The 15,700-nt window shown below is 64.5% G+C and overlaps 1 protein-coding gene across 1 annotated transcript; it reads left to right on the top strand.

Moving 5' to 3' along the window:
* The first annotated feature begins 168 nt into the window (after positions 1-168).
* Positions 169-15,373, top strand: MYLK2 (myosin light chain kinase 2). Its single transcript, XM_075011653.1, has 14 exons — positions 169-304; positions 3,150-3,377; positions 3,742-3,877; positions 4,514-4,895; positions 5,319-5,788; positions 7,103-7,208; positions 8,641-8,734; positions 8,974-9,083; positions 9,695-9,836; positions 10,773-10,843; positions 11,194-11,322; positions 11,905-12,057; positions 12,594-12,726; positions 14,374-15,373. The coding sequence occupies exons 3-14, from the start codon at positions 3,826-3,828 to the stop codon at positions 14,452-14,454; spliced, it is 1,923 nt and encodes a 640-aa protein (XP_074867754.1). The 5' UTR covers positions 169-304; positions 3,150-3,377; positions 3,742-3,825; the 3' UTR covers positions 14,455-15,373.
* Positions 15,374-15,700: the final 327 nt, after the last annotated feature.

The raw sequence follows: 15,700 nt of genomic DNA, 5'->3' as shown, positions 1-15,700 counted from the left end.
TTGCAGAATTGGATTTCTCTGCTCATTCCAGCTGCTGGCTGCAAAGCACCACCCCAAAGCAATGCATTACACAAGCTCCTGCAAGGCCGGCGAGTATTCCCGGCATCCTGTTTTCCAATGAAGAAAATGAGGGACAAGATTAAGTTCTTTTTCTGCTTTTTTTAACAGATATCTATGGAAAAGCTCCCCTTGAGATCAAGCCTCAACTGAGGAGTCCTCTGTCATCGTGGAGGTCTGACAGCAGGGCCATTCAGAAAACAACAGATCTTCATGTTTCTAGCAGTGAGGTGGAGAGACCAGGCTGGTACGGGAACTCAGCAATGAGGCTGCAGCTAGTCCAGACACAGCACAAGGGCTGGTTCTGCCCCTCTGTGCCTGGGCAGGCTCAGCCCAGCATGACCCTAGTGGTGTAGGGGAGGACCCAGGTGTGGGGCAGTCTGGGTGTCAGTGGGAGATCTGGATGCACAGAGGCTCATGAGGGGGAGGCTTCTGGGTGTAGGTGCAACAGGACTGTGGTGAGGCTGGGGGGTAGGTGGGGGTCCAGGTGCAGCTTGCTGGTGCTCAGTGACATGGGTGCCTGGGAGTGGAGGGGCCAGGTGTAGGGCTTGTCAGGGTGAGATGGGCCTGCTTAACCCCCCTGCCTCTTCCCCACCCACCTTGTTCACTTCTCCCAAGCCCATCCCCCTACCCAACATTAAGCCTTCCAGTGTCTGGGCCTTTCTGTACAGGGGCCCCTCACCCAGGCTGAACAGAGGGGAATAATCACTTCCCACAAGCTGCTGCCACTGCTCCTCCTAATGCACCCCAATATACCATCAGCCTTCTTGGCTACAAGGGCACAGGGCTGGCTCATCTCTAGCCTCTCAGCTGCTGTAATCCCCAGTCCTTTTTTGCAGAGCTGCTGCTTTGCCCATCAGTTCCCTGGGCCTAGATGGCTCAGCCAGGAATTGAACCCAGGTCTCTTGTTCTGGGGCAGCCCTTAACTAGTGGGCCAGCCTCACTCTCTTCCTCCGAGGCCAGCCCAAGAGGAGGCTGTAGTGGACTATGGCAGGCCTCTGAGGGACTCACTTAAGACCCCACGCTCAAGGCTGTGCTGGTATTGCATGGGGTCTGGTGGGTTAAGCCTCGGGAGGTAACTGGAAGCCCAGAGCGTCGGAGGAGTGCTGACAGGACGCACTACCCTGGCTCTACCAGCTGCCCTGTCCCCTTTCAGCACAGCCGATCTAAGTGGTGGACCATACCTGCCTTGGCATCTCCCCTCTAGCCTGGTGCATGCTGCGGGCTGGCTCTGGCGAGGGAGTCGCCAACGAGTTGGTGGCACCGCTGTGCTCCGAGGAGGGACTGCAATGGGTCGGGGGAGGCTGTTTGCGGGGAGGGAGGTATTTCCCTGGAGCCTGTTACAGCTCAGGCAGTGCCAGTTTACACCACCTCCTGCAGCTTCTTCTGAATCCACCTCTTCCTGCCGTCAGTCCTGCGCACCACTGAACAGCCGGTTCGTTCCATCCCCCGGGGGCTGTGTGGCTGCACTGGAAGCTGCGTGCGCTGGCTGAGAGGTTCCAGAGGCTTGCACCACTGGTGTGGGCTCAGAAGCAGGCAGTGGGCAGTACCGTTACGGCTGGAGTCTCCCGCGCTTTTGCGGGGCTGCGAGGGAGATGCTGGGGAGCCTCAGCAAGGATGATGCAAAGCTTTCCAATGCCAAGGTGCAGCAGTCGGACAGAGACCTATTGGAGGAAGGCCGGGGCTGGGCAGCAGGCAGAGGACAGCAGATGGGGAAGCCAGGAGCAATCCCAGAGCTCTGCCGCTCAGCCTCTGCTGGGAACCTGGCCAGCCTTGAAACCACTGAGTGGGAAGGTACAATTCCAGCAAAGTGAGCTACCAGGCTTCTGCCCAGAGCACTCTGGCCTCCTGCCTTCTGAGTTACCCAAAGAGCATGTGCCAACCTGTCCCAGTAGCAGCTCTGCACCTTCCCACCAGCTATCTCCAGGTACAGGTGGGACATAGCCATGCCCTGGCAGGGCAGGTAAGGGAACCCTGCCCCCTCCATTGTGCAGACAGGGAAACTGACGCACAAAGTGAGTGGCCCGAGGTGGCACAGCGAGTCTGTCAGGGCGGCCAACAGACGCTCAGGCTCTGACTTGTGGGCTAAAGTTGTAACCACTAGATTCTGCTCCCCATCTGCTTCACCCAACCACAGCTCTTCTCTTCGCTGTGTAGGGTCAAAGTCAGAGCCTCTGCTCTGCTCTGCTCTGCCCTGGTTTTAAGGGGTGGGAGAAGCAGACATGACTCAGCCCGTCTTCACCCTGCACTTGCTGGCCTAGCAGTCTTGGAGCCGGGGGCTTGCAATCAGCAATGAGTCGTTAATACTGCACTGCTCAGCCAATAACACTAGCCTAGTGCTAGGAGCAAGGGCTGGACACGAACCTCCAGTTACACGGCAAGGCGCATAGCTCCGCTCAGCAATCAGCTGCTACTGCGCACGGGGCTGGGAAGCTCTGGGTCTTTGCTGAAGGGAGGCTCAAGCCTTCTGGAAGAGGAGAAGGGAGAGGTGGGGCTGCCCGTAAGGCAGCCGCAGGTGAAGGCGGCTCTTGCAAAACGCATGCTTGTGACTACAGCTTAGTGTGGTGCTCCCTGCACTGTTCTGTTCTGGGTGGCCCAGCCCCTGGGCTGAGGCCTGGAGCAGTTGCTCCTTCATTGGGCTCTCCCAGGTGAGCAGGTTGCTTAGCAGTCCGGGTCCCTGGCCTGTTGGAGGGCAGCAGAGCTGCAGCAGGTTGGACAGCTGGTCCAGCCAGGCCAGTTCCCGTTCACGGGGGCTCGTGTGTGGGCCGCGGTGGGCTCTCCAGGTGTCTTAGAACCGGCTCGCTGGTTGTGCGACATCCCGTCCCAAGGGGCAGCTCAGGGCAAGAGGGGTGAGCCTGGCGTTTCCCAGCCCTTCAGGCACGTGCCTGTAACGTGCTCACCAAGGGCCCTGCGGGGGGGTCTGCGCTTGGCTGGCTTTGGCGCTCAGGCTCCACCGCCCTCCCTCGCCCCTTCGGTAACTGAGGTGGGGCTGGGGGCCCCACCGGCGGTGGTGGGCGGCAGGCGCAGCGCTCGGGAGGGGTGGCTCCGTCATCTGGTCTCTGTTTGTTTGAATTCCCGTCTCCTCCGAGCAGGAGCGCCAGCGAGGAGAGTGGAGCGTCCTTTGAACGCGCTCCAGCAGCGACAGGTGGCTTGAAAGGCGACGCGGAGAGGTCTCGGACGGGTGTAAAGGATACGGCTCTCCCCACGCTAATCCGGCTCTGGCCCTCAGTATAGAAGGGGCTGGCTCCGTCCTGGCGCTAGCACAGCTCCCATGCTGCCCTTACGCCGAGTCTGACCACCCGCCGCCGCGGGGAGCCCAGGTAAGAGGCCCCCTCCTCCCCTTCCCCAGGGGCTCTGATTGGGGCAGACCAGCTCCGGAGAAGGGCTGGCCTGGCTCCGCCTGCCCCCCTCCGCTTCTCACTGGATGGCACCGGAGTTGTCTCGGGGCAGTCCCACGCCCCGGCCCGCCAGTGGAGGTCTGGCCCTCCCAGGAAGGAAGGGCAAGCTGGCTGCAGCCGTCACCCTGGGTGTAAAGGCATTGCCTGCGCCCCGTCTCCTGTGGGAGCCTTTCCCAGCTGGACGTGCTCTCAGCCGCTAGCACAGCAATAGCAGCCGGCCTCTGCTCGGCGGCTGTTTGGATTCCTGGGCTGGGACAGCCTGAGCTGAGCAGGGGTTGTGTTGCAGGGGCGCCCTGGTGGCATTTATCAGGTGACGTTCCCGCCCCGCTGCCCCGGCCATGGCAAGGGAGCACTAGGACTCACGTTCCTGATGGCTGCAGCCGCAGGGAGCCCTGAGCCGGCGCCGCAGAGCGTGGAACCGGGTGAGTCCTGCAGGCTGGGCTGGGCGGGCGGCCTTGGTTTCTCGTGGGAGAGCTGCCACGACAGGTGCTGCCTGCGCCCCTTGGCAGGATGTCGCCGGCTGCGGCTTCCTGTGCCCAGTATCAGCGCGACCCGAAGGCGGCACTTGGCTCCTGCCAGGGTGGCCTGTTCAGACCTCACAGCAGCGCCTGCCCCAGCTGCTGCTGGTGTGGGAGGAGATTGGCTTCCCCCCTGCAATGGCCCTTGGGTGGGTCTGGGCACCCCCATGGGAGGTCTGCATGCTACTGCCGGGCTCCCTGCTCAGCCTGGGAGCAGCCTGCCTGCGGCGCTGCATAGCCAATGGGGGCTTCCGAGCAGAGTCCTTGCAAGGGGCACTGAGTGGAACCAGGCTGCAGGGGCCCTCTGAATTCCCCGAGCTCTGTGGGGAGGCTCGTCCTGTCTTCCATAGGCTTGTGGCTTTGGAGCAGTGGGGGACTCCCTGGTCTCCAGGCAGCTCTCAGGCTCAAGCTGCCCTTCTGCCCAGGTGCTGGGGCTTGGGGCTGTAGGGAGGGCCACCGAGACTTGGGATCTGGGCCTGTGAGTTTCCTCCCTGGGGGCTCAGATCCCTCCAGGGAGCTATTGACTTCCTTCTCACGCAGAGGCCTTGCCCAAGCCTGCAGAGATGCCCCAGGGTTCGGAGGGCCCTTCTGGGCAGCCAATCCCGGCCACGGCTCCTTTGGAGGGGGCACTGATGGGCCAGGGCTCCGGGCCTTGCAGCAGTGTGGGGGAGGGCACGGCTCCCGGAGGAACAGACAGCTGCCCAGGGCAGCCTGGCCCAGCACCCTCGCCGCTGTCTGGGAGTGAAGAGGGAACGGCAGAGCCTGGAGAGGAGGGCGTCCCCATGGCCGGGGAGGGGACGAAGGCTGGTGAGAAGGAAGCAGTGGCCACGGAGGGGACAGAAGACCAGAGGGAACCTACGGCCTCTCTGCAGGAGCTGCCAGTTCCCCAGCCCAGCCAGAGCTGCCCTGAGAGCAGCCAGAGGTAATCTCTCTGCTCCCCCGGGAGGCTGGGCCTGCTGGCTTGGGGGAGTGGGAAACCCCTGCCTTATCTCCAAAAGCTGGGGGCCCCTCTTGGACCTGCCTCTGCGCCCCATGTGCGCCTGACCTGCCGTGATTGCACCAGGACGTCCGCCCTGGAGAGCCTCAGGTCTGGTGGTGCAAGAGCCCAGCCTCCCTGGCCCTTCTTCCCCCGGGCCCCTGGAGCCGCTGGGCCCCTGGGCACGGAACTTCCCCGGCAGGACCCAGCTCCAGGAAGAGATCCCCTCCCGGGGGCTCCCCATCTGCAGGTGCACAGGCCCTTTCCGGGGGGTTCTTACGTGCGGTGAGGGGCAGACTGGGCCTGGGGCCCTCACGAGAGGGGTCAGTGGAGCAGGCCGGCCGAGCTCACACTCTGTCTTGCTCCTAGAGCAGAGGAGCCACCTGGGGCGGTGCAGACAGCTGCTGAAGAGGCCCCGGCGGCGTGCACAGAGACCAGCACGCAGGGCGCAGGAACACCTGCCCCAGGAGCCAGCGTGGAGCCGGCAGAGCCCACCGCAGAGGAGGTGTCTGGCCCGGCTTTGGATGCTGCCCCAGAGCAGAGCTGCCTGGAGAAGCCCACCCCAAGCGAGGGGCCCTGCCCGGCTGGCAGCAGTGGGAACATGGTGCTGGCAGAGCCCCCCAGCTTGCTGGGGCAACCCCCCCCGGCTTCCAATGAGACCCCTGCAGAGCCCAGAGCCGGGGAGCCGCCTCACCTGGCCTTGGCCAGCCCCGGAAATGGGGGAGAAACAGGCCTGGTGCCTGGGGAGCAGCCACCTTTGGCAGAGGAGGTAGCGGAGGCCCCGCCAAGCCCCTACCTGACGCCCAACTTCGGGAAAGAGGACCCTTTCCAGATACTGGGTACGACCTGCAGGCGCTCTCCACCCAGGCGCAGCGGGTGCCGGGGCTGGTTCCCTTTAAATGGGGCTGCCCTGTCCCCAGGCTTCTGTGATGGGAAACCTCGGGCCCGCTCTGTGCCTGGCACGTTCTCGGTGCTCGGCTTGTGCCTGGGGTGTGGGGCCCAGAGCGCTCCTCCCTGGGCAGGCACGTGGGAGCGCCTGGGGTGTGTCGCTGAGATCCCTGCGCCCCTGCGTTGGCGAAGCCCGTGTGGCTGGCAGTGCCGGGGGCACGGGGGGGTCACTGGGCGGGAGGTGGCAGCGCAGCCTGTGCAGATGGGGAAAGCAGGGCTGGGCCGTGGGGCTCTAGGGCCGGGGGCACAGGGCTATTCTCTGGTGGGGAGGGGTGTGTAGTGCAGCGTGGGAGTGGCAGGGGGCTGGGCAGTGCTTTGGGGAGATGTGGGGTGTGCAGTGGACCCAGGGGATGTGTGGGCCATGTGGGGGGAGCTCGGGGGGAGTTTGTAGGGGGTGGGGGAGCCCAGGGGGAGTCTGTGGGGGGTGCGGCAGCCTGGGGGGGATGTACTGGCTGTAGGGGGACCATGGGGGGCCTTGTGGGCTGTGGGGGGGCCATGGGGGGTGCAGCAGCCCGGGGGAGATGTGCTGGCTGTGGCAGGTAGTGGGGGGGCAGCAGTTGGGGGGGGCTGTGCCAGCAGTGTGGGGGGCATGTGGGCTGGGGGGTGTGTGCGGGCTGGGGGCGTATGCGGGCAGTGGGGGGGCATGTGGGCATGCGGGCAGTGGGGGGGATGTGTGGGCTGGGGGGGCGTGCGGGCAGTGGGGGGGCATGTGGGCTGGGGGTGCGTGCGGGCAGTGGGGGGAGACGTGGTCTGGGGGGCATGCGGGCAGTGGGGGGGTGCAGGCAGTGGGGGGGCATGTGGGCTGAGGGGGGGCATATGGGCTGGAGGGGCATGCAGGCAGTGGCTTCAGGACGGCTTGGCAGTCAGTGGGGCTGTGAGGACCCAGTGGGACCCGGTGGTGTCTAACACAGTTCTGGAAGTAAACTGGGGCAGCTGATGGGCTCGGGCACCCCCTGCTGTCCGTGGGCCACCCGGGCGGCCAGCGGCGTCCTTGGCTGCGTGTAAGAGTCCCTGTGAAGGGCCAGGGTGCCAGCCACAGGCTGTACCAGCGTCTTGCCACTAGGTGCCAGCCTCTGCCCACAAGTGAGAGCCGCTCTGGTTCCCCTGGCGTGTGGGGGCTGGTTCCTGGGGGTGTCCCAGCCGCACCAGAGAGTGGCTGGGAAGACGGAAGCTGCTGGGTGCTCCCAAGTGTCTTGTCTCCGCAGATGATATTCCTCCGCCCCCGGCTCCCTTCGCCCATCGCATCGTCGCCCTCAGATCCGGCACCGTGAACAGCAGGTTCAGCATCAACGCCAAGGAGATGCTGGGGGGGTAAGAGCCAGGGCTGTGGGCAGGGCGGTGGGGCCAGCTGGGCCCAGCCAACGTGTGGCTGGAAACTTTCGTTCCCTTTAGCAATGGGGAGGGGAAGCCCCACTGGTGGACAGTCCCCCAGGCTGTCCTGTGCTCCCCCACACGTCATCCTGCACCCCACACACTGTCCTGTGCCCCCCACGTTCTCCTGCGCCCCCCCCACACCCTCCTGCACCCCCACACACTGTCCTGTGCCCCGACTGAAATGGTTTGTTCTGAGTTGGCATCTTTGACCCAAGAAGAACGTTTGTAAAACAACGTGGGGGGGGCGGGAGGGCTGGTTTCCAAACACCCTTACAAATCCCACGGGCGCATCCTGCTCAGTGGGCTGAACACGTAGACGCTTTTCCCTCTTGCGCTCCCCGTTCAGTCCCCGCTGCCTGGTCTCCCCGAACGGGGCCCGGGCTGGCGGTCTCAGGGAGGGCTCCCGCCAGCGCAGTACCTGGCTGGTCTCCTCTCCGCCGCCTGGGGACTCCCACTCCCTGGGGCAGGTGACGTGCGCAAGGCAAATGCCCCTTGCAGGTGAAGGGCTGGGTCAAGCCAGGGGATGAATCAGGGCTGCTCAGCCGCTTGCGTCATCTGCGTGGGGTGCCCCACGGAAGCCCGCTGGTGGCGCAGGAGAACAGGGCTGCACCAGCCCCTTCTGCAGGGCTGGCCTGACTCCCAGCCAGGCGGCAGCTCTGCGCCTCCAGGCCTGGCGTCTCCGGAAGCCCAGCAGGAGGGAGGGGTGTTCTTGGGTCGCACAGTAACCCTGCTGGCAGAAGGCGCCGGTGGGGAGCTGGTGTGCATCAGGCACTTGGCACCTGCCAGGGACAAGGTGCCCCACGCTGGGCAAACTGGAGAGATCCGGTGTCCAGTGGAGGATTCAGCCCCACTCAGCACAGTGGGCCCTGCCCCTCTGTTCCCCCTGAGCATCTGCCTGTGTGCTGCCAGGACCTGTGTGCCCCTTTCATCCCAGCCTGCCCAGTGCCCTGTGTGCCCCAGCCTGCCCAGTGCCCTGCCCTGCCATCCGGGGGAGCTGGGTTGGTTTGTAGCAAGACCTGAGCATGCTCCTGCCGGAGCAGAGGTGCTCATGGTCATTGGGTACCTCTGGGATGAAGGAATGGGACAAGGCCAAGTTCTTCAGCTCGGAGGACCTCCAGTCCCTCGCTCGCCGAGAACGCCAAGAAACCAGGGATCTCTTCAGCGCCTCTGGCTGGTCAGTGACCCTGAGAACTGGTAACCCGCCCTCACCTGCTCCTTTCTCCAGCCAGGGCTGCGAAGGGGCAGTGTAACCGCTTACACCCCTGCTGAGTTTGGCCCCTTGCTGCAAAAGCCACAGGCTCCATCCAGCTCACCTCTCAGGGCAGGGAGTGGAGCTCACAGTCTCTGCTGTCGGCTTCCTTTGCCCTAGGGGGAAGTTTGGTGAAGTTCGCACGTGCACGGAGAGGGAGACGGGGCTCAAACTTGCAGCCAAAATCATTCGGAAACAGAGCTCAAAGGACAAGGTGAGCTCAGAATCTGGCTGGGCCCGTGCGGCTGGCTGGGTCCCGCATCGCCGTGGGTTGGCCTGGGCACCTGGGGCGGCACCATGTGCCCCAGTTTGGGGGGTGCGCGTGAACCACAGGTGCCCAAGCATTGGCCAGCCGCTGGCAGCGTCACCTTGCCAGGCCTGGGAGGGAGCTCGGTGTGCTGGACCCCCAGTGCTGCCGGCACCCTGTGCGGTGACGCCACGTATCCCCCGCAGGAGATGGCCCTGGTTGAAATCGAGGTGATGAACCAGCTGAACCACAGGAACCTGGTCCAGCTCTACGAAGCCATTGAGACACCGCGGGAAATCATCCTCTTCATGGAGTTGTGAGTAGCCCCCTGGGTGGGGCTGGGGGTGCGGCACAGGAGCAGCCTTATGGGGCCACGCTTGTTCGCTCAGGCCTCCTGCGCCATCTTGCTCAGAGAGCTGCTTGGGCGCTCTGTCCCCCGCTAGGGGTCACCATGCAGCACCAAGCCCATCAAGGTGCTGCCTCCCGCTGCCCCTGCCCTGGCTAGGGAGTTCCCAGCCCAGGCACTGCTTGGCTCTGCCTACGTTCCAGTCCCCGGGGACCCATCGGGACGGGACGGATCCCTGAAACCCAGGCAACTTCACTGCCCTCCCTGCTCTCAGCTAGGGCGGCCTCGCCACCAACCTGCTGGAGCCCGGCCGGGGGGTGGGCTGCCACAGCCTCCAGCTTCCCTCTGCCCTCCCTCCCCTGGGGTCTCCTTGGGGCATTCCCCATCTCTCGGCTCTGTGGGCACCCAGCACCTGAACTGCCTGGTTCCTCTGCCCCCCAACCTGGGCCAGGGCCTGCTCAGTTACCCAGCCTGCCTCTCCCTGGCCCTGGCTGCTGGACGGTGCCCTGGACTTATGGAGGGGGCGTCTGTGCTGGGCAGGGGGGCGTCCAGCCGGCTGACACCGCGGCTGGTCTGTGCAGCGTGGAGGGCGGGGAGCTCTTTGAACGCATCGTTGATGAGGATTACCACCTGACAGAAGTGGACTGCATGGTGTTCGTGCGGCAGATCTGCGATGGGATCACCTTCATGCACCAGATGCGCATCCTGCACTTGGACCTCAAGGTGCTGCCAGCGGGGGTGCGGCGAGTCCACAGCTCCCAGGCCGGCGGCTGGGGGGAGAGCAATCCCGCAGGCCAAACGCTGGGCTGAGGGCCGCCCTTAGGGCTTTGTGCTGCCAGCAGGGAGCCTGTGCCGAGCCCAGCAAGGGATGGGAGAGGCCTCCAGAAGCTGGGACTTCCTTCTCCAGTTCCAGGGGGCCGTCTCCTGAGTGTTGGGGGCTGCACTGGCCCCAGGGGGCAATTCCCCCCTGCCCTCGCCCGTAGTACCATCCCGCGGGCTGGCGAGGCTGGTGCCTGGCTTGGCGGAGCAGCTCGGGCCAGCTCCCTGGGTTGTATGAAGGTGGCATCTTGGGCTCCCTTCAGATCCGGGGCCGTTCTGGGTTCAGCACTATTCGAGGGCAGGTGGGATGGGAGCAGGGCTCAGGGGGGTCTGTGCGCAGGTCGCCGTGCCCGGTCTGGGGGTGTCTAGAGCAGCGTCACGCAGGGTAACCGCAGCAGCGCCTCCAACCTGCAACCCATCCGTGGGCTGGTGCCTCGGCCCTGGCAGGCTCTGTCCAGTGAAGAGAGGTGGTCTGGAGACACTGGCGGGCAGAACGAGTAACACAGCGGAGCTCTTGGGAAGAGCTGGGATTGACCTCTGCCTGGGCCGGCTGGTACCTCACCTCAGCGCTTCACAGGCGCTCTGGGCGAGGATGGTAACCTGCCCCCCGTTCGACTGAGGCGCAAGGACTCCCCCGGTACGTGAGCTGAGACTCGGCTGCCAGAGGCTACAGCCCTGATGCTGCCCAGGGACAGGGAAACTGTCCCACCCTCCAGCGGGCTTGTCCCAGTGGAGTGTCTCCAGTTCCTCCGTGGGTGGCCCCGAACTGCTCCTTGGGCTGGGGTGGGCAGGTGTGTAGCCATGAGCTGGGCTCAAACCTCCAGAACTTCATCTCTGCAGCCCGAGAACATCCTGTGTGTCACCTCCACGGGCCACATGGTGAAGATCATCGACTTTGGGCTGGCGCGAAGGTAACCCCCCGCCCTGCGCGGCCTGGCTCGCGCCTGCTGATCTCCCTTCCCGTGCCCCTGGAGCTGGGCACAGGGCACCAGCTGCCCCAGCCCTGCGCCTGGCCCTGGTGAGGTGCAGGCAGGAATCCCAGCATGGGAAGGTGGAATCTGCCATCTGGCCTGGGCTCGGTGGCAGCTGTGTGGAGTCAGCTGTGCCCAGCTTTGGGGCTGCTCTCACTGGCTGGGTTGTGGCCCCGGCTGGGGCCATGCCAGGATGTTGGAGCAGCGCAGAGCCAGGGTGATGGGCAGGCAGTGACAGTGAATGCAGATGGCCGCAGGAGCCCTCACTGGCCCGGCTCCTCCGCCCACAGGTACAACCCCCGGGAGAAGCTGAAGGTGAACTTTGGGACGCCAGAGTTCCTGTCCCCGGAGGTGGTGAACTACGACCAGGTCTCCTATTCGACTGACATGTGGAGCCTGGGCGTGATCACCTACATGCTGTGAGTGTGGGCCCGGCCAGCGGGCAGGAGGGTGCTGGTAGGGTGAGACCCTCACTGGGCTTCGTCTCTAGACACGGGCTGGGCTGGCGGTGGCCCTGCGCAGGAGCAGACCATTAGGCAGCTTAGAGCCAAGGGCTGGCATGAGAACTCCTGGGGTTGTCCCAGCTCTGTCCTGGAGCCTGAGGGTGACCGTGGGCTGGTCTCTGACCCTCCAGGCCTCAGTTTCTCCATCTGTAAAATGAGGCAGGCCTACCCCGTCCAGGCTCTGCAGATAGCGGGCACCAGCCTTCAGGGCTGACCCTGCTCGGAGCTGGGTGGCTGGAACATCAGTGGAGAGGGAATGGCTCACCTCCCCCCCGAGCCAGCTGGGAAGGCAGCGAGATGCCAGCTGGGCACACGCCGGTTCCTTTCTAAGAGCGCTGCCCGCCTGCTTCCCCACCTTGTGCACCTGGAGGTAGCCAGTGGGTTTGTGCCAAAGGCACCGGGAACCTTCTGGGAAATGGGGGCTGCATCTCCTCCTTCCCTGAGGAGCTCCGAGCACAGCTGGGGACCCTGACGGCTCCCTCCCTCCTCTCTCCCCAGGCTCAGTGGCCTTTCTCCTTTCTTGGGAGACAATGACGCCGAAACCCTGAACAATGTCTTGGCAGCCAACTGGTACTTCGACGAGGAAGCCTTTGAGGGCATCTCGGACGAAGCCAAGGACTTCGTCTCAAACCTGATCATCAAGGAGAAGAGGTTTGACTCCCGGCAAAGCTGGCCTGGAGCACGTGGATCGGGCCAGGCCCGCTGGGGCTGTACACAAAGGGCTGACGCCAGCCTGGTGCAGCATCTCACCCTGGCGGCAAGGGACCCTTCTTGCCAGTGGCAGCCCTGAGCCCTCTCCCGGCGCTCCTGCGCGGGCTGCACGCTCCGGTCAGCCGTGCCGAGCTCACTGGGGGCACAGCCAGGGAGCCCCAAGAGGGACAATGTGGATCCCAGCTTCCCATGTCGGCTGAAGACCCAGCCAGCCTCCCCTTGCACCTTGGGAACGGCGGGGTCCATGGAGCACTGGCTGCTCAGCCAGATCCCGGCCCTGGGGAAGGTGAGGGGACTGGGACCCTTTCCAAGGCAGTAAGGGAGGCGAAATCAGGCTGTGGTGCCCGGCCCTGCGGGCTCCGGGTCACGGGAGACTGCCTGCCTGGAGGAGGTACCCGAGGGCGGCCAGTAGCAGCCTGCAGGCCCGTGCAGGGATGGGCCCATGCCCTTGTGCCCTTGTTCCTCTCCCGCTGCAGCGCCCGGATGAGTGCAGCCAAGTGCCTCCAGCACCCCTGGCTGAACGACCTGGCTGAGAAGGCCCAGCGCTGCAACCGGCGCCTGAAATCCCAGGTCCTGCTGCGGAAGTATGTCATGCGGCGGCGCTGGAAGGTAGGAAGGAGGCTCCCCTGGACTGCTGGGCACAATGGGGAGCTGTCGCCAGCCCGGGGGGGTGGGGGCAAGGGGGGGAGGGAGCGCTGGACGTGTGAGGAGTCCTGGGGCTGGGGTGGGACAGGGCAGCTCCTCTGGGCCCCACGGCTGACCAGGGCTTGGGGCAGTGGGGGGCGAGCTCGAAGGGGTGTGGCTGTTCTCCCAGGCCTGGGCAGCTGCTGCCTGTCTCTCCCCCGGCCCCTGACTTTGAGGTGCTGAGGGAGCCTGAGAGTGGGTGGTAGCCCCTGGGACCCTGAGGCCAGCAGCCCCCGTGGGCACGGGAGAAGTGCCCTGCTGGGCCCGGCACACATGGATCCCCGCTACAATGTCCCTGCCCGCCCAGCCGCTCCCTCCCCCAGGCCCGGGGAGACCTGGCATGTGAACCCCCCACGGCCCCCGGGGACAGGAGATCTCCAGGGCCCCCAGCCCAGGGCTGCTCCAGGCGTGGTCACAGGAGCAACTGATGTCTGCAGGGAGCGACAGCGGGGGGCTGGGGCTCCCTTTGCCTGCAGCCTCGCCCCTGGCTGGGTCTGGGCTGTTTGGTTGCCTCTGGGGTGGGGGGGGGGCTGAGCTTCACTGCCATCACCCCCCTTCTCTCGCTTCTGCCTGGCTCCCTCCTGGCTGAGCTGGGGCCAGGCCGGGCACAGGGCTGGATGAGCTGTTCTGGGGACGATTCGTTTCTGTGGGGCCCCTGAGGCTCAGGGTGGGGGGAATGTTCAGGGAGGGGCCTGGGGGTGAGGCAGGAGGTTGGCCACTGGAGTGGGCAAGGGGCCTGGCTGGGAGGGTGGGAGACTGTTTGCCCAGGCGCTGGCGGCTGCTCCAGCTGGGCTGGTGGGTGTGCGGAGCCCCCTCGCGCTGCCAGGAAGGGGTGGCTCTTACCCAGGCCCCTGCAGGGTGGGCGGGCGGAGGGGGTCTCTAAAACTTCCCAGGTGTCTGAGCACAGGGGGCAGCAGCTGGGAGAGGCACTGCTCAGCTGGGCACGTGGGCAAGAGAAGCAGCTCTGTGGCCATTGGCAAGAGATCAGTGCATCCCCCAAGGCCCGAAAAGGGATCCCCAGTGGGCCTGGGGCTTGGAGAACCGCAGCCGCCTGCCACTTCCCAGGGGCCTGCGGCGGCCGGGCTGGGAGGGTTAGGGACAGCAGTGTCTCCACTCCCCACGGCCGTAGGAGCCTGGAAGGGTCATGAAGTCCAGAGCCAAACACCACAGACCCTCCATGGCTCAGTCTAACCCGCTCTTCCAGATCTCCCACCATGGCCATTCCGCCACCTGCCTGGGCAATTTAGTCCAGGCTTTAGCCATCCTGACAGGGAGTTTTTCTTAGTGTCCGACCTAAACCTCCCCCGCTGTAATTCACGCCGATTTTCCCTTGTCCTAGCCTCCACAACGAAGGAGAATAATGTTTCTCCCTCCTCCTCGCAATACCGACTTCGATACTTGGAAGCCGGCACCATATCCCCTCGGTTGTTTCCTTCCCAGACCAAACAACCCCAGTTCCATCAGTCTTCCCTCCTAGGCTGCGTTGTCCGACACTTGCTCAGGTTTGCCCTCCGCCACTCCCTAAGCAAGGCCTTCGAATTGGGAACACCTTCCCTCTTGTTTCCCTAACAGAAAAACTTTATTGGGGTGTGTGCTGCCAACCGATTCAAGAAGATCAGCAGCTCGGGCTCCCTGACGGCACTGGGTGTCTGAAGGCCAAGCTGGCTGGGTGGGATTCAAGCAACGGGGGAGTCCAGGCCGAAGAGGGGTACCCTGAAATCGGAGCTGTGCGTTTGACAGCCTGGTCCCCTGGGCCTGCATAGGACAGCGGCACGTAGTCCCTGCCCCGGGTACGGTCAGATCTCCACTCGACTCGCTGCCCGACCATGAGGTGCGCACCACTAGGACGACGACCTGAAGTCCCAGTCCTGTACAGCTGTGAAATGCCTTCTCCTGCTGCACTGAGATTACCACTGGATCCCAGCCTGCTGAGTCCTGCTCTAGCCTGCGCTGCCCTGAGTCCTGCTCTGAAGCTAGCTGGCGCTGCCTTCTTACTGCTCTAGGGTCCGGGCCACCATGAGACTGCTGGTCCTCCTGTCCTGCGCCCTGTGTGAGGCTCCTGCTGGGTCCCAAGCTGCTACCAAGCTGCCTTCGTGGGGCTCCTGCTGATTCATACCCGCAGGCTGGTGAGGATCCTGGATCCAGTACCACTGGGACGTACACCTTGGCCCCGCTTGAGCTGCCTGGTCTCCAGTTCACACCAGGGTGGTGTTGCCATAGTAGGACCCTGAATCTCTGCTGCAGGTTCTGGGCTGCTCTGTCTCCCAGGATCCTGCGCCGATCCAGCTATGAAGTGCCAGCCCAGGGCTTGTCCACATCCCCTATCGTGCTGGCTGGCTACTCTGGGTCACGTCCTCCCAGTGCTGCTCTTGGCTCCTTTGCCATGGTGAGAGGACTGTGCTGAGCTTGTCATGCTGTGGCATTGTCAGTGGGTGCGACAAGGGCTGCTGCTGCTGGAGGGGTGGAGAGCACCATTGCAAACCACCGTTCCCTCGCATCTTTAACATTTGTGGGCGGAATAAATTTTGTTACGTGCCCCCCCAGGCAGGTGCTGACGTGCACCACCCATAGACGCACAGGCTGCTTTCTGTGGGTTCTCTGCTAATCAGCTGGGAGGCCCCTGACTCTTGCCGGGGCAGCTGCCCAAACACTCAGCTTACAGGGAACGCTGTTGCAAACCCTAGACTGCAGCCTCCCGAGCCCCTGCCTTGCAGTTTCCTGCGCTCTGCTGTTCCTGTCCCACGCCTGGGGTGTGACTTGCGGAGCAGCGTGCTGAGTGCTGCCAGGTGCAGGGTCTTCCTGTGCTCCGAGTGCACCAGGCACCTGGCATGACCTGAGACCCCAGAGATGTGCTCTCGGCCTCGGCATGGAAGAGGAGGCGTGCCAAGGCTCTGCCACC

Source organism: Carettochelys insculpta, chromosome 17 (assembly GCF_033958435.1).
Source record: "Carettochelys insculpta isolate YL-2023 chromosome 17, ASM3395843v1, whole genome shotgun sequence".
Lineage (NCBI taxonomy): Eukaryota > Metazoa > Chordata > Testudines > Carettochelyidae > Carettochelys > Carettochelys insculpta.
The sequence above is the reverse complement of the archived record's forward strand: the minus strand, read 5'-3'. Positions and strand labels throughout refer to the sequence as shown.

Coding starts and splice junctions, on each gene's coding strand:
- MYLK2 (XM_075011653.1), top strand. CDS start 3,826: ATGGCTGCAGCCGCAGGGAGCCCTGAGCCGGCGCCGCAGAGCGTGGAA. Junction 8,735..8,973: donor AACAGAGCTCAAAGGACAAG/GTGAGCTCAGAA, acceptor TATCCCCCGCAG/GAGATGGCCCTGGTTGAAAT. Junction 9,837..10,772: donor TCCTGCACTTGGACCTCAAG/GTGCTGCCAGCG, acceptor TCATCTCTGCAG/CCCGAGAACATCCTGTGTGT.